The sequence below is a fragment of the Apis mellifera genome, linkage group LG3 (assembly GCF_003254395.2).
Source record: "Apis mellifera strain DH4 linkage group LG3, Amel_HAv3.1, whole genome shotgun sequence".
NCBI classification, from domain to species: Eukaryota; Metazoa; Arthropoda; class Insecta; order Hymenoptera; family Apidae; genus Apis; species Apis mellifera.
The window spans coordinates 12,612,242-12,633,421 of NC_037640.1; the positions used below are offsets into that span (position 1 = coordinate 12,612,242).

The 21,180-nt window shown below is 32.4% G+C and overlaps 1 protein-coding gene across 2 annotated transcripts in view; it reads right to left on the bottom strand.

Moving 5' to 3' along the window:
• Positions 1 to 201: 201 nt before the first annotated feature.
• Positions 202 to 21,180, bottom strand: part of LOC724737 (trichohyalin) — a 34,640-nt gene continuing 13,661 nt past the window's right edge. The window contains exons 3-5 of one of the 2 annotated variants that reach the window (XM_026439737.1): positions 1,020 to 5,600; positions 743 to 900; positions 202 to 647 (exon numbers count right to left, since the gene is read on the bottom strand). In XM_026439737.1, the coding sequence (XP_026295522.1) occupies positions 5,393 to 5,600 (208 nt within the window). In that variant the 3' untranslated portion in view covers positions 202 to 647; positions 743 to 900; positions 1,020 to 5,392. Of the gene's footprint in view, positions 901 to 1,019; positions 5,601 to 21,180 lie in introns of both variants that reach the window. The other variant, XM_026439736.1, reaches the window with a different exon arrangement.

Sequence of the window (21,180 nt, forward strand, 5' to 3'; positions counted from 1 at the left end):
TAGTGTTTCCGAGATTTATACAAAAAGTACATAGTATATCTTGCATTAAGTTAAAAATATTATCTTTTTAAACAAATAAATAAAATTATTTTTTAATAATAAATTATATCAAGCTATATATATATATATATCGAACAATATTAATTTAAATTTAATGGTATAAGGATTATGTGAATAATTTTTTTAAAAACATAAAACATATTGCATTGGTCTCGTATATTTACAGATTATTTATGATTTATAATCAATAATGTGTCGTACTATATATATATCAACAAAATAATGTTTTAGTCATTCTTATAAAGCTAATAAAATCTAAAGGCTAAACAGTCAAGGTTGATCTAAAAGTTGGCTCCTCTCTGCACCGCGAACATTTTATTCGCCATTTTTTTTTTTCTTTTTCATGTTTGCTACCTAACAATAAATAAACAAACAAGTATAAATCTATACATTATCCACGTGCCACGTGGGTATCGAGGGTAGAGATGATAGTTGAATATTTTGAACCACGATCGCAGTGAACACGATGTCGAGCAGTCTCTTTTCAGTCTCTATCTAAATGCTTCTTTAATCATTAATTGTCTGAATAAAAATAATTCAAGATCGTTTCCATGATATAGAATAAGGATATCTTTTTCCGTATATACCTGAAAAATATTCAATAGAAAATAACATTATTTTCTTATTTTTTTTTTAAACTTTTGTTAGAAAAAGTTTTTATAGAAAGTAACAAGTATTTTACCAATATTTCACAAATGTAAATATTAAAGAGAAAATAGTTTCCGTTTCAATTAAAAATATACATTCTCTCCGTTATTATTGTGAAAAGTATCTTTAATACGTTCTTAATCTTCTTTAGAAATTAAAAAATATGTTTTCTAATTGTCTACTTTCTATTTTCTAGAAAAAAAAAAATGTTCATTATTTATAAATTCGTTAAACAAAAATATATCCGGATATATTTTAACCGATAATTAAATCAATCGTATCTATTACAATTCAAAATAAACAGAATTTACCTTTGTTGTAAATTTCTTGAAAGATATTCGATAAAAAAATATATTACATTATTTCGAACCGTTTCGACGAACGTCTTTTTACCAGAAGAGGAGATATATATATATATGTATTTGCACATTTCTATCGAGCACCACTACGTTTCTTCATACACTCGTTAAGAATGTAGCATGTACATGGAACGTTGTTGAATTATTTAACGCGCTCGTTTGACTTTGCGTGATACAGAACGTTTCCTTCATCCATAAATCATGGAAAGTATGATTCGTTAGGAAAACAGAATGATATACGGCAACCTGTTAACTGCAAATCGGGAACATATAATCGGACATCGAATTGCATCATCTATTTTGGAGATACGCGCATTTAATAGTATACAATTCCGTTTATTGAAACCTCGTCCCGTATCGATGTCGGGTTCTCTTTTTTACTTTTTTTTCCTTTTCCAGTCGCAGCCGAGTTAATCGAATTCTCTTTGACAACGATCTCGTCTTTCTCGGTATTTGCCGGTTTATTTTCCACACAACATTTAACAATTTCTCCCACAATTGAACCGATATTCTATTCAAGCACTTTCAATCGATGTATACATATATATGTCGTACGTATATACGTTACTTTTTCAAACGTAATCATCCTCACGAACGTGCGTCGAATAATTTGAAAAAACGGATTTATTAATTCCTTCCTAGTTTGACAAAAATGATAAACACGAATTATGTACACGATACGATACAATTCTTCTTCTTCTTCTTCTTCTTGTTCTCGAGTAAAACTGAGAATAATAATTTTATTAATACGATACACCGTACGTACACTTCGCCGGACTGAAGCTAGCAAAGCGGAGATGGCGCAGTGATCGATTATCACTAGATAAATAAACATGGCCCGTGGTGTCGTGGTTTAAAAACATACGTTTATACAATACGTCAAGTCGTAGAATTATTAAAATTCTAACTTTGATACTTCTCGTACGAGGATAATTTTGCCCTTAATTATCTACATCTTGGAAAAAAAAATTTCCTTTAATTTCGTCAATCGTGAATATTTTCATTGCAATCGCAATAAGCGAAATTATACAAATACTTTTGATCGAACCCGCATTGCCAACCTCGACAAATACCGAGAGAAATATATTTTAAGGGGAGTTTTTCTTTTTCACGAAATATGCATAGGTACACTCGGATCGTGGATATTTTGATACAATCGCGTGTATCCTTACGTGTACATTATGCAAAATATTTTCTCTACCTAAAAGATCTATCTATATACGCTTCTTTCTTTGCCTTCCTTTTTTCGTTCACCGAAATACTTTATCGTTCTTTTTTTTTTTTTTTTTTTTTTTTTTTTTTTTCCCTTTATTTTTTAACTATCGAATAGCACCTGTTTTCGTCATTTCAGACGCGCATAGTCACATTTTCCTTTTTTTTTCAATCGTGATCGCATAAGGTAATGAATTCACAACTGTAATCCGATTTATCATAGAGTCGAGTTTACACGTGAAAGTGAAGCAAATCAATTTTCAGATAATCGATAATTCGAAGTCCTTTTATGAACAAAATACTTTGCACTTGAGATGATTCAATCAATAGGGCATAGAAAATAACACATTAGATATTTATCACAACGAGACGACAGATTTCTCTTTCTCTCTAATTTTTATCTTAATGATATAAAAAAAAAAGTAAAAATAATTTTCTTTCCCTTTACATATTCTTCTTAACGAGTTTATATAAATATATATATATTGTGACAAACTAGTTCACGGGACAATTTAAACCTTAACGGATGCAGATTATAAAAAAATTGATTTGACCTAATTAGTCATAGCTATATTAAGTTGTTCGTGAGCGGCGATACGAAAGCATTGGCTGCTTTATTGATTTTTCAACCGTTCAAGATACTTGGGTGAAAAAAAGGATTTCCGCCTTTCATCGATTCAAATATTCGATCTTAATAAAAATTGATAAATCTTCGTCTCGCGGTAGATAAATAAATTCGATCAATTTCTCTTTTTTTTTTTTTTTTTTTTTCTAGTAACAAATTCTAAAAAAACTAACTTATCGACCGAGATGATTATTATTATTATTATTATTATTATTTTCCCTTATCTGAATCAAATTCTCGCTCGTCAATCTCTCGACAGAGAGAGAGAGAGATTAATCAAGATGGATTTAGTCGGTCGCATGTAAACTCGACATGGATACAGAATATTAAACGATCGCTCGTATCGCTGTTAATTGTCTCCGCTGTGAGGATCGTGAGAAGGGTTCACGATCGCCGTGACGATTCATGTGAAATGATCGAATTAAAAACTATTGCACGTTGCGCCGCTTATACGCCGTTTATATTGGATTATCACTCGGCTACCTTGCTCGAGAAAAATATTATTAATAGTTATTTATAGTAGAGAAATAATTACAACAATGCTCGAATAACAACAATAAATTGAAATTACCGACGGAGGATACGCAACGAAAATAAAATATCGGAGGAAGTTGGAACGATCGAGAATTAAAATTTTTTTTAAACGCAATCGACGAGAATCGTCCAATTTTTGATTGTAATAATAATATTATTATTCACTTTACAAATTATTATTTTCACTCATTTATATATATTCATCCATTAACGTGTATTAGATTTATCTTTTTCCCCAAAAAAAATTATTCATATCGAAGGATTTAAACGATTCTCGTTTCTAAATAAATAATACAACGTAACCGATTTCAAATTTTCAACGATTAATCAAAACGTCGAACGATGATCAAATATTATTTAACGCTTGAAAATCGTGAAACGTGTGGTATTTCGATAAATTGAATTAACCGGAGAATCGATAATAATAATAATAATAATAATAATAATAATAAAGTAAAAGTGAAACGAAGGAATTTTTTTTGACATATATAATAATATTTAAGTATAATATTTATAACGCACGAGTGGAAGGATGATGGCGAACGATATGCGAAATTTGTTCGAAACGGAAACAACGATCTCACTGTACTCTGAAAGACAACGCGTATCTTTATGCGCAAGCCTGTTAGCCTACAGATACGTATTGTACAGTTTCCATCAGAAATTCTATGAAATTACATTCACTTATGATACATTGCACTTACTTCTTACACATCATACGGTAAACACGCCAACTTTTATTTACATTCTGCTCCGCGCGCGCGCTTCTATCTCTATTACAATCTTAACGCCCTATCGTTTAGCGGTTAAATACCTTTTTTTTCCCTCTCCTTCTTCTTTGCTACTCGCTACAACTTGGATCGATCTATTTCTTCTATAAGGAACGAATGAGTCATATTATTACACTCGCCGTTTTCAGCGAGGACAAAGAACGTGGATTCTTCGAGTTCTTTCTTCCAATTCGATAAATAATATTTTTATCATTCCTCGAGAAAATAAAAAATTCGTCACGGCGTTCGCTCACATTGTTTAACTCTCGCGAATTACGAATTAAAGAAACCAAGATACGATTGAGAGATAGATCAGACGAAAAGGGAGCTTTTTAACTCGATATCGTTTTAATTTTCAAAAAAAAAAAAAAAAATAAAACGTTAACAAGAAAGAAATATCAACGCAGCTCCAAAATGCAAATTATGCAAAAAAAAAAAGGGGAACTAAAATATGTATCTCTATACCGAACAAATCGTTTCAACGAAGCGATAAAAATTCAATGATGAATGGAAAAATCCTGTTGAAACGTAGAGAAACGAGTCTCTCCTCTCTCTGTTAGTTTCTACGCAGCGTAGAATAATGTTACGATATCCGGGATATGTCGGTCGAAGTCGAATCGAGGCGAAGCGTCGAATGCTTTTCTTTCTTTCTTTCTTTTTTTTCCTCGTATGTGGCGAACGAAAGAAAAGGGAGAAAGAATCACGAAAAAACACGAATAAAGATACGATCGTAGGCGCAAAAAGCGGGCTCGCGATAGAGAGAAACGGAGAATAGAGAAAATGGGATAGGAGACAGAGAGGAAAAGAGAAAGAGAAAGAGAGAGAGAGAAACTCACGATGAGCACAGCAATGATGGCGGCGGCTCACGGGTATATCGCGGAACACGGGAAATTTGTGCAGCGACGATGATCAAAGAGAAGGTGTTTCGACGAACAGTATCGCGGTGAATAGGTCGAAGAGAATGTTCAAAGTTTGTAGGAACACCGGTGGAGCATTCTTTTGGTATTTGACGGCGGTTTTGATTGCTTTTCTCCCTCCTTCTTCTTCTCACGAATATCGAGCCGCGAGTGAGAAGTGGTCGCGGCGATCGATCGCGTTTCGGCCAGCGGCGGGAAGAATGCTCTCTCTCCACTCCTTTATCAGGACTACTCGTCGACCTGTGGTCAGGGTCAAGGTCACTGTGGTCAGGACGCCAACGTGGTCCTGTGCCAGGAGGCGTGTTGGTGCTGGTGTTGATGCTGTTGTTGATGCTGATGTTGCTGTTGTTGTTGTTGATGATGATGATGATGATGATTTTGTTGCTGCTTGTGTTGCTGTTGCTGTTGCTGTTGCTGCTGTTGCTGGCCGTGTTGATTCTGTTGTTGCTGGTGGTGTTGTTGCTGCCTCTTCTGGCTGCAAATCAAAAAACAAGATGGTACGATTACTTTTTTTTTTTTTTCTTTTTCTTTTTTTTCCCCAACGAATTCTTGCGCGTAGGCGATGACCGTGATTTTTCACTTTACCGACTGTGTTTACCAAGTTACCAGGCCAAGTGAAAATACCGTTTTAATTGATCTAATATTGCGAAAATTGTGGTCGTAGGCGTAGTTACAGTTGCGATTAATCTTATTTTCTGCAAGCACCGATAAAAAATGTTAGAAGAGAGAGAAAAAGAAAGAAAAAAAAAAAGATATTTTTGCCGATGAATATGGAGTAATTGGCTTGTCTTGATTTTAAATGAAGTTAAAAAGGAATAAGCGATATCTCGATGTCGTGTAAATCATTGAATGGCCGAAGGTCGACGATATATTTAAAAAAAAAAAAAAAAAAAGAAAAAGTAACAGTTCTTTCCTCACGGTTTGATCCAGTTTACATCTAGTTTACTTTTTTTCCTTTTTTTTTTTTTTTAGTCTGCAACTTTATTCGAAATGTTTTTTTCTTTTTTTTTTTTTTTACACGGAATAAGAAATAAATATCGCAATGAATCGAGAATATTTTATCACCTTGTCCAGTTTATGTGCAACAAGATACTACTTCATACTTCGATGTAGACGTTTGATTTGAAGATAAGTGAAAGGAATATTAAATACCATAAAAAAGCGGACTTGAGTTATAGATCATTAATAATGTGGTTCTACACGTCGGAAAAAATTTATCTATCCCATTAGCATAGCATTCATGAAATATAGATAACATATTGATACTAATTGATATTTTGATGCTCGTTATACATAAAATATTATATGAGACAAAAACACCAACCGTTCAAATTATATTACTTAATAATTTCAACAAAAAAATTTTCTTCATAAAATTTATCTATTCTTGTTCGAGCAAAAAAAAAAAGAAAAAAAAAAATGATACAAGTTTAGCAGCTGTTTAAGAGGCACGCGGCAAAACATCCGCCTCGTCGCTCTTAATATATAGTGTAATATACTGTTTCGCAATGTAATAGCGTAGCCAACACACGACTTCTACGCGTTGCACACGAGAGACAAAACTCCGCCGCCGGACGAAACAACTCGGGTGAAGAGTGTAATCTCGAGGCGAATCCTGGCAACAAATAGCCGCGTCGCGTGTACAAAATGTCGGGCGTACAGCGAAGCGTGACCGCAAGTGTGTAAGCACATTTTTTCCCATCGACCCTGAACGAATTCTACTATAACAGATTCTACCACTATCACGGCCGTTCCATCGAGCATCGTGTGCACGACGGATTGCGCGAGCCAAAAATCGATACGACGTCGAGTGAAGCTACGGTCGGTAAAGAAGAGGAGGGAATTTGCGAGATTTAATTTTAAGGTTAAGAAATTGTTCGATCGTTCTTTTCACTTTTTTTTTTTTTTCACGTTTTATATTTAGAAAAGTAATAAACTAGAAGCTAGGTTGAAAATTTAATTGACCCGTGTATAATATAATTGTACTCGACCGTTTCTTATTATATAAAGGAAAGAAATTCAAAACGTTGACCTGGAATTTACATACAGCAATGACACTTTTGCATACATTCATTAAAATTTCAAATGACACATTTTCATTTTTCAAACAATTGTAGCAAACGTAGAAGCTAAAACGATCGAACGAAAGTGTTTATTAAAAAATAATCTCGATTTTGATCTTTCTTTAATTCATTCCAGAATTTTTTATTTTATAAAATTCGATATAAAATGTGTTTATTAATAATTAATAATTAAATAGAAACTTTTAAATCGTAATAAAATTAAATAAATTTTTTTAAATAAAATTAAAAAAAATAATATTAATTCGTTCTGGATTTTTTTTTAAACAGCTAAAACGATCGAACGAAAGTGTTTATTAAAAAATAATCTCGATTTTGATCTTTCTTTAATTTATTCCAGAATTTTTTATTTTATAAAATTCGATATATAAAATGTCACGTGACGAATTAATAATTAAATAGAAACAAACTTTTAGATCGTAATAAAATTAAAGAAATTTTTTTAAATAAAATTAAAAAAAATAATATTAATTCGTTCTGGATTTTTTTTAAACAGCTAAAACGATCGAACGAAAGTGTTTATTAAAAAATAATCTCGATTTTGATCTTTCTTTAATTTATTCCAGAATTTTTTATTTTATAAAATTCGATGTAAAATGTCACGTGACGAATTAATAATTAAATAGAAACAAACTTTTAGATCGTAATAAAATTAAAGAAATTTTTTTAAATAAAATTAAAAAAAATAATATTAATTCGTTCTGGATTTTTTTTAAACAGCTAAAACGATCGAACGAAAGTGTTTATTAAAAAATAATCTCGATTTTGATCTTTCTTTAATTTATTCCAGAATTTTTTATTTTATAAAATTCGATATATAAAATGTCACGTGACGAATTAATAATTAAATAGAAACAAACTTTTAGATCGTAATAAAATTAAATAAATTTTTTTAAATAAAATTAAAAAAAATAATATTAATTCGTTCTGGATTTTTTTTAAACAATTTAATTTCCTCTTAAATAAATAAAAATTAAATGTGTATAAAGTATATCGAGCAACGTTTTTATTTCTGGCTTAATAATAAACGTTCTACCGAGTAATAACGGAGAATGTAATCATCTCTAGGGGGGGTAATCCTTCGATCGATCCTGAATAATTCAATTAAAACGAAAAGGAAAACGACGCCGGTTGCGTCGCGCTTACGTCCACGCCAACGTCATAAAACAACGATAAAAGACATGGACGGCCCCGGAATGCGCGTCGTCGAATTAACATTCGATACGCGAGACACGACGAGTCGGAAACGCGCGCCATTTATAACAATAACGCCCCGACGAGTTTCACCAGGCCCGTAACACCGACGAAAACGTACGATTACGAATCGTAATTGCATCGAAAATGCAAACAGACGTCTCGCCACGCCCGGCGAAATTACATCGATCCGAGTGTTACTTTTATCATTTCCTTCTCTATTTTTATCCCTCTCTGCCCTCTTTTTGCTCGCGTACATCGAGACACGGTCAACGTTCAATTTTCCTGCGAATTAAAGCCACTCGTCCTTTCACCGTTGATAAATTTGTTATCGAGCTCGCGCTCGAATCTCTCGAGTCTCTTGCGAGTGAATTTATTCTCCTCGAGTCGCGAAATAAAAGCGTTCGAGAAAGTATTTACTCGAACGAATCGATATTTCGATGTTGGATCAAAGGAACTTTATTTGTTTTTCAATAACCGTAGTTGGAAACGAAACGACTGCTGTCGATTATTGTATCTCGTTTAATGTAACTAATTTCGTATCGTTTTGTAATTGGCGATTATTACGATCGGCTATTTTTAACATTAATTGCTATTTAATAATTAATGAATGAAAATTGAAACGTTATTAGAAGTATTATGATTAATATTAAGATTAATCTAATATATCGAAAACAAATTCAATATGAGAAATGTATTATTAAATTCGTAATAATATCTACATTGTATCAATGTAATTATAATATATCATCGTGAAATAATTATAGGTTATTATATTAATATGGTGTATTAATTATAATATTCCCTCGTTGTAAGCAAGGAAATATTTTAATAAGTAATGTTTGAATATTATATTAGAAATTAATATGAATTAAACGTTTGTATATACGGATATAATAATAATTCTCATCGAAATCATCGAATAAGGTTATTCGTGATAATTAAATTTCCTTAGATACGCAGAAGTACGGACTTAAGGTTAAGCCTAATGTTATTCTTAGTTCCAGAAATCTTATTAGTTTTACACTTACCAGTCTAACGTTAGTTCTAAGCCGCGATAAATATAGGTTAGGTTAAGCGATCAACTGCCAAAAGCGTCGGTAATTTTTACGATTGGAAAGAATATTTCACATACCGTTCAAGGATCGAACGAAACTTCTCGATTATCTATCGGGACTGTTACTTTAAGCATCCTAATTGATTTAAAGTACAGCGTTACGTGCTAAAAACCGTACGAAACGAGAAAGATAAAATACGAAGATCGTCCAGTTTGGGAAAACATATCGACGAATTACCCTCGATGTTGCTCAACCAATCGTCGACTCGCGCTTGTCTCGGCCAATACGTAACGAGTTTATAAAGTAACCAGATTTCTCGTTTCGAATGTGCTGCAAATGGAAGACAAGAGTGGTACTGTCGCGTCGCTTTCGTTACATGTCACACGTGCGAAATATGGGCGCGTTCGGTGATCAAATAATGAGGTGTCCATTCTTTTTATAGAATTTTACTTCATCGGATTAAAATTTTTATATTACGTCTATACTTATTATTTTATTTACGAATTAAATAGATTAATTAATCCAAAATTAAGGTAAGATAATTACAAATTATCGTAATTTAACTTATCGACCGATTCAATTATTTCAAATATGTTGAAACATTTTATTGAAATTTTAAATTGTGTAATACCTTCTTGATAGTATTTTATTACGTGATGTTTTTATTATTTTCGTCGACGTAATTCTGGTAATTTATCATGCTACGATCAAGAGAAACATAATACTTATTAAATTGATGCGTTGTTAGAGAATAATTATATATTAAGAACGGTCGGTAACAAAATTGAAGAAATCCTTTCCAAACTACAATAACTTCGATAACCTCACTTTTTGTTTTTTCATTTTGCTTACCATTGTACTATATCCATTTACGTAAAAATGCGTGTATATAATAAAATACATTTCTTCTAATTATATTTAGAAAACAATAATTCTAAAATTTCCACCTACCATGTTATATCATTCGATTAACAAATTTTTACGCTTCGTTCGTAAGACATTTCGTATCGACATTTCTTCAATTCATTATTCGAAACACGTTATTCGATCGACTTTTCCAACTCGTATTCCCACTCTTTTTTCCATTTTTCGAGCGGATACCTACGTCGAGGTTATAAAATAATAAGTTGTCGAAGAATTCAGCTCGTTTTTACCATCGAAGACACCCTGTCGAGAGTCTACTCGCGAGAAATCACAATTATAGCTAGATGCTCGGTCGATATTTCTTCCTTCCCACCCGTATCTCTCGTTGGCCTGTTTGAAAGGATCGTACGAGGCTGAATAAATCAAGACCCACATCGATATTCGATATTCGATCGACTTGAAAGCGTTTTGTTCTTTCTTTTTTTTTTTTTTTTTTTTTTTTCAAACGTGCGTTGAAACAAAGGAAATGAAAAATGAAAATGAAAAATATACGAGAGAAGGTAGAATTAATTTATCAGAATGAAGACGTATATACGTGGCGGCTTAAAAGTTTAGGGTTCATTGCGTCATTCGGTACCGGTGTCTAATTAAGGTTCAAGGAATTCGGGCAGAGGTTATTTACTTACCAGTTTTTTTTTTTTTTTTTTTTAAATCGATGGATAACTCGAAAGAAAGATGTTCGAATAATATCGAGGAATCTTTTTAAAAATTTTGTTAATGAATTAAAAGAGAATTTTTTTTTCGACACTTCAAAATAGATATTGATAATTTCAAACTTTGAACTATAATTTACGTAACTATATAAATATCTGTGAATAACGCGAAGAAATTAAATTCTTTATCGTTTATAATCGATGATTTTTTACATACGCGCGCTCATATTTTTCCGAGGCTCATTCATATTTATAGAGGATGTAAAATGCAAGATTGGTCGTGGTGTTCAACAATTATTCAACGAGCATATCTAAATAATAAAAATAAAAAAAAAAAAAAGAAAAGAAAAAAAATTATACATGCAATTATATTTAAACTGTCGGATCCGGTGCTTATTCATTGCTTATTAAAGATATTAAATTTATATTAATCTTCCTCTTATTTATCGATGCATTCAAAGCAGCCTGTATATATTCCGTTAACTCGAAACGGGTAATTAAGTTATTCGAAGCGTTAATGTCTTCTTTCCCAACGTTCATTTATGCCTTTTCGGCAGCCGGTGCATACATTATTGAGAAAAATAATACGTGTACGCTTTATTAATTTTCATCGAGTGTGTTTTCCGATTCGTTAGAACTCGACGAGATATTATAGAATGTAGATCAATTTTAATTCAAATCGTGTGAACGATTCAATTAAAGTTATAAATTTATAAATTTATAATTGAATTGTAAAGAAAAAAAAAAAAGAAAAAAAAAAAGATTTCCTTAGGTAATTTCTCGTATCGCGATCCGAGAATTCAATATCTGTTATTCCTTTCCCTATCACACGTTTAATAACAACCTTTTCACAGCGAATTACTTTTCTCTTCCTTGGTAAGTAATATCCGAGGCACGATCGATTCTCGAATCAATTTCACACTATATATAAGCCGGGGGGAAAAAGTAGATACTGATTTACGAAAATTGATTTATCGTAATACGATTAATATATCGAGTGAGAGAGAGAGAAGTCAAGATTACGAATATTAAAGAGAATCGAAAAGGAAAAAACATTTCTCAAAGAAACGTCCATCTTTAATCAATAAACGATTTTAAACGATATTATTACGCGAGGAAATAGGTCGTGGTGCGAAACGAAAAAGAGAAAAAAAACAGACCGGCATCACTTGAAAGAACAAAAGTGCCATCGTAGAAAAAAAAAAAGAAAAAAGAAAAAAAAAGAGTGTTTCCTTGGCTGAAAATTTTTTGAGTACCATATACCACTATGGCTGTCAGACGTACACGGCTGTTAGTAGGAGCTGGAAGAGTACCGGTACTCCGCTCGTAACGACTCTTCGAAACGAGGAGGATCGATCGAGGTGGCGGTGGTCCGCACGTGCGCACAACACGCCTCTTCTCTCTCTCTCTCTGTCTTTCTCCTTCTCTCTCTTTCTCTCTCTTCCTTTTTCGTCCCCTCTCGCCCATTTTCCCTTACTCTCTTTATTATTTTCCTTTTTTTTCCCTTATCTTTATCACCGTTCCCATTCCCTCCTTACTCTCTATCACGCACACTTTTTATCTTTCTCCCTTCTCCTTCTTCCTTCTCAGCCCCATTTACCGTCTTCCTTCTCAGTTTCTCTTAGCCCTCCTTCTCCCGTGTCATTACCTATTCCCTTTCACCTTTCTCTCTCTTTCTCTCTCTCGCCCTCGTTCCAACCGTGTTCTACACCAGAAACCCACCCTTTATTCGCCACCCACCCACGCATCTACGTGTACCAATCACTCGTATGCATGGGCAAGTTTGCGTATGTACACACATCTAGGTATAAGTGCGTGTTCACAGAGGAAATTCTGTGCGCGAGCCGGTCTAGCTACGCGCTACACTTTCTGTTCGCAAATATTCGCGAACATCTCTTTGATTGGTACACGATTAATATTAGAGGAAATATCATGTATGATTCGAAGAAACGTGTAAATTTTTTTGTAGATTTATCAAATGGATGGTGTATCGAGACTAAAAGAAAGAATATTCCATCAAAGCATAGATATATTTCGTACGATAATTTAGGTTAGTTTTACGTTAAAAAGTGACATACTTATCGACCGTGTATATACCTGTATTCGTATACACACAATTCTTCTCTAGTGTAAATTTCGAAAATTTATTTATGGATTTATTAAATGGATGGATATATCGAAACTACAAGAAAGAATATTCCATCGAAGAATATTTCATAGACATACTTCGTGCAAGCGTACGATAATATAGGTTATATAGAGTTTCGTTAAAAAGTAATATACTTATCTAGCGTGTATTCGTACATAATTCTTCTCCAGTGTAAATTTCGAAAATTTTTTTATGGATTTATTAAATGTATCGAAACTAAAAGAAAGAATATTTCATCGAAGCATAGATATACTTCGTACAAGCGTACGATAATATAGGTTAATTTTTCGTTAAAAAGTAGCATACTTATCTAGTGTGTATTCGTACATAATTCTTCTCCAATGTAAATTTCGAAAATTTTTTTATGGATTTATTAAATGTATCGAGACTAAAAGAAAGAATATTTCATCGAAGCATAGACATACTTCGTGCAAGCGTACGATAATATAGGTTATATAGAGTTTCGTTAAAAAGAAATATACTTATCTAGCGTGTATTCGTACATAATTCTTCTCCAGTATAAATTTCGAAATTTTTTTTGTAAATTTATTAAATGGATGGATGTATCGAGACTAAAAGAAAGAATATTCCATCAAAGAATATTTCATAGACATACTTCGTGCAAGCGTACGATAATATAGGTTATATAGAGTTTCGTTAAAAAATTAATATACTTATCTAGCGTGTATTCGTACATAATTCTTCTCCAGTGTAAATTTCGAAAATTTTTTTATGGATTTATTAAATGGATGGATATATCGAAACTACAAGAAAGAATATTCCATCAAAGAATATTTCATAGATATACTTCGAACAAGCGTACGATAATATAGGTTATATAGAGTTTCGTTAAAAAGAAATATACTTATCTAGCATGTATTCGTATATAATTCTTCTCCAATATAAATTTCGAAAATTTTTTTATAGATTTATTAAATGTATCGAGACTAAAAAAAAGAATATTACATCGAAGCATATAGACATACTTCGTATATAAGCGTACGATATAATATAGGTTAGTTTTTCGTTAAAAAGTAGCATACTTATGGATTTATCAAGCGTGTATATATACCTGCGTGTATTCGTACACAATCCTTCTCTAGCAATGGGATCGAATATGACTTGAATTTCATCGTCGTCGTTATTCACTCATTTTTGCTCGCGCCTTGCCATATATACGCGCGCGTGTACGTGGCCCAAGCCGTATATACGGTCGGATATGCAAGTACTGTAGTGAAGTGAGCAGCAAATGCTTCCGATGTGCCCACGTTCGCAAATATATGCCACGAACGTGAAATCGAATAACTCACGCGACACCTTTTTTTGCACACGTGGCGACCCCGTTCGTCGACCCTTTTCCTTGAATATACATGCGCGCATATATATATATATATATATTTTTTCTTTTTTCAGAGGAAGAGACAGATTAAAATCCCTCTTGGGGATGGTGGTCGCATTTGGAAACGCGGCATACGGAGACGCGTATTTCGTATTTCGTAAGTCAATTGACCTTCGTAAGCGCACGTGTCTCCCATTGGACGTTGAACCTTTTTCGGTACCCTCGTTGTCCAGATTTCAGTTGCGATAGGAATGGGAACGTGGAATTTCATAAATTTTATCGCCGCGGGAAAGATTTGATCCGGAAAATTATTGCATGGAATTCAAAATTGAACGGACTGTTTGAGGAAGGAACGTGATTGTGAATAACGAATTTAACGAGTTAACTTGATTAAAAAGATTCGTGTTAATTCTTTATACGCGAACAAATAAATTCCGTTTCTCTCCTAAAAAATAAACGCATCGTAAGATGTTAATTAATTAAACAAAAAAAAAGGAGATAATAAGAATAAAATCCTATTATAATTATTATAAAAAATATAATATAATAAATATATAAATATATAAATAAATATAATAATATAAAATAAATAAATGAATATATAAATAAATATATATAATATATATATATAAATATATAAAAAATATAATATTGTTATAAAAAAAAATTGAACCATAAATTCTAAATTCAAAACAGAAATAAAAATTTAAATATTGAAATTGATTGTAAAATAAATGTTTATAAAATAATAAAAATTGAAATTAAATAATTTTTTCTCAAATTTAGATTATTATTAATCAAACAACAATGTTGTAAATCTTGAAGAAACAAGAATAAAAAAATTCAAAAGAATTTAATATATATGTATCTCTCGAAGGTCAAGTTCAATATTATGAATTTCAATATTAAGAGAAATTCAAGAATACGAGTATTGGGCTATAATTAATTCTCGTAAAACGAAGCTAACTAATTTATAAGAGTTCATTGATTGTAATATATATTCGAACGATCGTTATTTTCATAGAGCGTAATATTTATTTACTCTACGTTTCACCGTATTAAAAAATACGTTCGATTGCTCCTCTTCTCTCTCTCTCTCTCTCTCTCTAGAATTCAAGGACGTCGTTATGCAACACGTTTGCCGTATTACCGGCAAAAGTGATATAATTTGTGCACAGAAGAATTTTACGATTTTTTTCTTCGTGTCGTCGCGGTGACACGCGAGACGAAAAATACGAAGGAAAGGAATATCCCGTTTTATACGTGTTGTCACGAAACGGATAGGGAGGAATTATTGGTGAAAAGGGAGCCACGTGGCGATACGTGGTGACACGTGCTTTGTGTTGTCCGACCTTCGTACGAATGAATGTGTCAAGCGAACAGGTCCAAAATTAACTCGATTCGTGTTATTTGTGAATTTAAAACGATCCAGATTTCTCGAACGGAACGGTTATGTTATTACGTGTACGTGGAAACGTGTAATCAAAAATCGAAATCAAAAATCGAGATTCGCCGATTTATAAAACTACTAACCGTTATTTTTGATGTAACGGAATTGAAAATTCTCTACATCAAAAAGGAGTGGAAATGAATAGCGACGGAGGAATAGGAATAACGAAAATGAAAATGGAAGGGTGGAAAATGGAAAAGCTCGCTGATCTATTTCCGAGTGATCTTTTTTAGCTGTGCATAGATTCTTTGGAAATTGGGATTGAAAAAAAAATGAACGATCTATTTTCGAATAGATTCATTGGAAAATTGAGATATAAATGCAAATACTGAAAAAAAAAGAAAATCGAGATTCGTCGATATGGAATTGAAAATAAAAAAATATATATATATATATATATACACGTTTAATTTCTAGTTATACATAGATTTTTTGGAAATTAAAAAAAAAAAAAATGAGATATAAATGCAAATACTAAAAAAAAAGGAAAAAAAAGAAATTCGTCGATATCCATGGAATTGGAAATAAGATATATATATATATATACACGTTTTTTTAATTTCTAGTTATACATAGATTTTTTGGAAATTAAAAAAAAAAAAATTGAGATATAAATGCAAATAGTAAAAAAAGGAAAAATTTATAAATCGAGATTCGTCGATATGGAATTGAAAATAAGAAATATGCATATATATATATACACGTTTAATTTCTAGTTATACATAGATTTTTTGAAAATTAAAAAAAAAAAAAAAATGAGATATAAATATAAATACTAAAAAAAGGAAAAATTTTTAAATCGAGATTCATCGATATGGACTTGAAAATAAGAAATATATATATATATATATATATATATATATATATATATACACGTTTAATTTCTAGTTATAGATAGATTTTTTGGAAATTAAAAAAAAAGAAAAAATGAGATATAAATGCAAATAGTAAAAAAAGGAAAAATTTTTAAATCGAGATTCATCGATATGGAATTGAAAATAAAAAATATATATATATATATACACGTTTAATTTCTAGTTATACATAGATTCTTTGGAAATTAAAAAAAAAAAAAATGAGATATAAATGCAAATAGTAAAAAAAGGAAAAATTTTTAAATCGAGATTCGTCGATATGGAATTGAAAATAAAATATATATATATATATATATATACACGTTTAATTTCTAGTTATACATAGATTTTTTGGAAATTAAAAAAAAAAAAAATGAGATATAAATGGAAATAGTAAAAAAAGGAAAAATTTTTAAATCGAGATTCGTCGATATGGAATTGAAAATAAGAAATATACATATATATATATATACGTTTAATTTCTAGTTATACATAGATTCTTTGGAAATTAAAAAAAAAAAAAAATGAGATATAAATGCAAATAGTAAAAAAAGGAAAAATTTTTAAATCGAGATTCATCGATATGGAATTGAAAATAAAAAATATATATATATATATACACGTTTAATTTCTAGTTATAGATAGATTTTTTGGAAATTAAAAAAAAAAAAAATGAGATATAAATGGAAATAGTAAAAAAAGGAAAAATTTTTAAATCGAGATTCGTCGATATGGAATTGAAAATAAGAAATATACATATATATATATATACGTTTAATTTCTAGTTATACATAGATTCTTTGGAAATTAAAAAAAAAAAAAAAATGAGATATAAATGCAAATAGTAAAAAAAGGAAAAATTTTTAAATCGAGATTCATCGATATGGAATTGAAAATAAAAAATATATATATATATATACACGTTTAATTTCTAGTTATAGATAGATTTTTTGGAAATTAAAAAAAAAAAAAATGAGATATAAATGGAAATAGTAAAAAAAGGAAAAATTTTTAAATCGAGATTCGTCGATATGGAATTGAAAATAAAATATATATATATATATATATATATATATATATATATATATATATACACGTTTAATTTCTAGTTATACATAGATTCTTTGGAAATTAAAAAAAAAAAAAAAATGAGATATAAATGCAAATAGTAAAAAAAGGAAAAATTTTTAAATCGAGATTCGTCGATATGGAATTGAAAATAAGAAATATATATATATATATATACACGTTTAATTTCTAGTTATACATAGATTTTTTGGAAATTAAAAAAAAAGAAAAAATGAGATATAAATGCAAATAGTAAAAAAAGGAAAAATTTTTAAATCGAGATTCATCAATATGGAATTGAAAATAATATATATATATATATATATATATATATATATATATATATATATATATATATATATATATATACACGTCTAATTTGTAGATCGATGTACGTCGATCGTATCGATGTATTTTAAAAGGAGGAGAAGTAGATTGGAGCATTGACCAGGGTCTATGAACTGAACGTTGCCGAGCAGAATCCACCCACCTAGCTACAGAGAACGAAGCATTGTCTATGTACAGCTAGTATATCATACGAACATCGATCCGTGAGAGCGGTCCCATGCCTCCCAACCCAAGTACAAATCTCTACGCCCTAAAACGACCGCCGCCACGTGTTTGTTACACTTGTCTTGTTTTTCCCCCCCCCCCCCCCCCCCTCCGGCCGCGAGAAGAGACGGAAGAAATTTAATCCCGTTCGAGGCATTGAACAACAATCGGATCAATTAGGGGTAATCGCGTTAAGAGATAGCGCAAACAAGAATTGGAAAAATACGTATAAGTCATTCTTCGTTCCTTCTAATAATAAAAATATTTCCCTCATTATTTTATTTTATTTTATTTATCCAACCGAGCCGAATTTACGACGAATTTGATTGATATTAAAATGAAAGATGACGATATCTGTTCTCGTGAACAATTATTGAGTTAAAAAGAAAAAAAACGATGGAGCACGGCGGCCGATAAATTCATAATTTCTCTAAAGCGATCTAAGTGGCGGGTATCTAGAAATAGAATCGAGCGTCCTGAATGCCAATGGCGTCATTAAATCTAGATCGTACACTTTCTTGCGACCACTGACCGAGATTCGCCCGTTCACAGTTCCCGCACACCTTCTGTAATTCGAGTGTCTTCTCGTAATCCTCGTATATACACCGCTTTTAACACTAACCGACCTCAGGTGTTCCCCGCCCCCTCCCCCTCCACGGTCAGGTATCTCGAGTATCGACAAGTATCTCACGTATCTTGCGTAACTCGAGTATCATCTATCTCTCTCTCTCTCTCGCTCTCCTCTTTGTGAGGGAAGCGCGCAGTACTACTCTGCCCAGTAGTACAACACGCTGCCCGCTCAAGTAGCCCAGACAGCAGTTGCTACCGGTCCGGGTTATTGCGACCGACGACACTCCTCCAGCATCCAGTTTACTCCAGTTTTGCCCACATTTTTTCCCATCACAATTTAATTAAACCGGCTCCAATTTTATTTTCTCACAGTTTTATTCATATAACATACGCTTCCCATTATTTCGATCCAATGGCTTAATCGTAACTCGATTTATATGTATGTATATATATATATATATATATATATATATATATATATATATATATATATATATAGAAAGAGAAAGAGAGAGAAAGAGAGAGGCATAATAAAAAGTTTACCAAGGACGAAAGAAGGCAGAAGAAACGTTGAATTTCATCGATCGAGGAAGCGCGGAGACGACGCTTTCGAACCGATTCTTCCGCGGCCAACCTCTGCTCGTTCGCTCATCGTATTCATCGATCCGTCTCTAAAGGGGCGTCCACACAGCCGATGTGCGATTCGAACCGGTGCGCGCTTTCTCTCTCTGTCTCTCTCTCTCTCTCTCTCTCTCTCTCTCTCTCTCTCCCCCTCCCATGAGTTATATACCTCCCGAGACTATTTAATAAACCCTGCGCTTTACGAGTGTTATTAGCCGTGTCCCACCACCGTGTAAATATGTGTAAAAGGGGAGAAAGGACGAAAGTGGACAACCGGAAAGAAAGAGGAAAAGGAAAGGAAAGCAATTAGAAGTATAAGAATAAGAGAAATGAAAAAGGAATGTGAAAAACTTACATGGGTGGAGGGAGAGGAGAAGAAAGGCGAGGAGATGAATGGTAGAAAAAGAGGAATTTCAAGAGGCTCGAATATGAAGAGATAGAGGAGAGAGGGGGGAGAGAGAGAGGAGAATCGGCGGACGGAGAGAAAAACAAGAGAATACATGTGTATATATATATATATATATATATATTCTTCCTCTCTCTCTCTCTATATATATATATGTATATATATGTGTGTATATAGAGATCGAGGCGAAGGAGAAGGATAGAGCCGAGTTCCTGCTATCCTTCTCGTTTTATCCATCCCCTCCGCCCCCCGTGGCAGAAACGTGGGCGTGGACGTAGGCGAGGTAAGCCTTCAGGGCCGGCGAGCATCGACCGATCCAACTGGACGCATCGTAAATCGTGACCAGCCTCGTGATTCTTGGGCAACATTGATAGACACGTCGATACGATTATCCATTATTGGACAACCTTCGAATTTTGCGTATCGCGTATTTCGAATCGAGAGAAAGAAAAAGAGAGAGAGAGAGAGAGAGAGAAGCGCGATCTTTCTCCTCTCGCTTGCAAAGAATTTATCCAAGTGGCCAATTGTACAATTAAGCCAGCATTTTCGAAACGAAGTAGTATAAGTCAGTGCTTGGATCAGTGTAATTTTCGTTCAATCTTCAATCTTCGACTTTTCACCGAAACGAGGCGGGGGATAGTTACGATACTCGGTTCGGATTGCATGCGTTTCGTACACGAAATCTTTCTTCGTTTTATCGATCGATACGCGAACTTGAACTTTCACTCAGCGAAAATTTAATAGTTGGATTTCGTTATCGTTCGAAACGTAACCTCAAACGTAATAATCGTCGAAATCGTAGAGCTAGAGGTTATGTGAAAAGAGGATATAAAGCGATTAACCTAACTTAAAAAGTGAAACTTTTATTCGAAAAATTTTCAACTCTGCTTTCGTTCCAACGAAAAGGAAAAAAAACGTTACGAAATTAATTTATAAAAAGGAAGATGCGAAGGAAATAAATAAAGGAGAGAAATCAACGGAGAATACGGGAGAATCGCGATGGAAATGAGATCGGAAGGCGTTTGTAATTTGCCACTCGATATCTCTCTCGGTCGGGGAAATGGGATGGGGAGGGAGGGAAGGGAGAGAAGAAAAAAGTATATCGTGGTTTGAAGCGATGGAGGATGAAGGTTAAA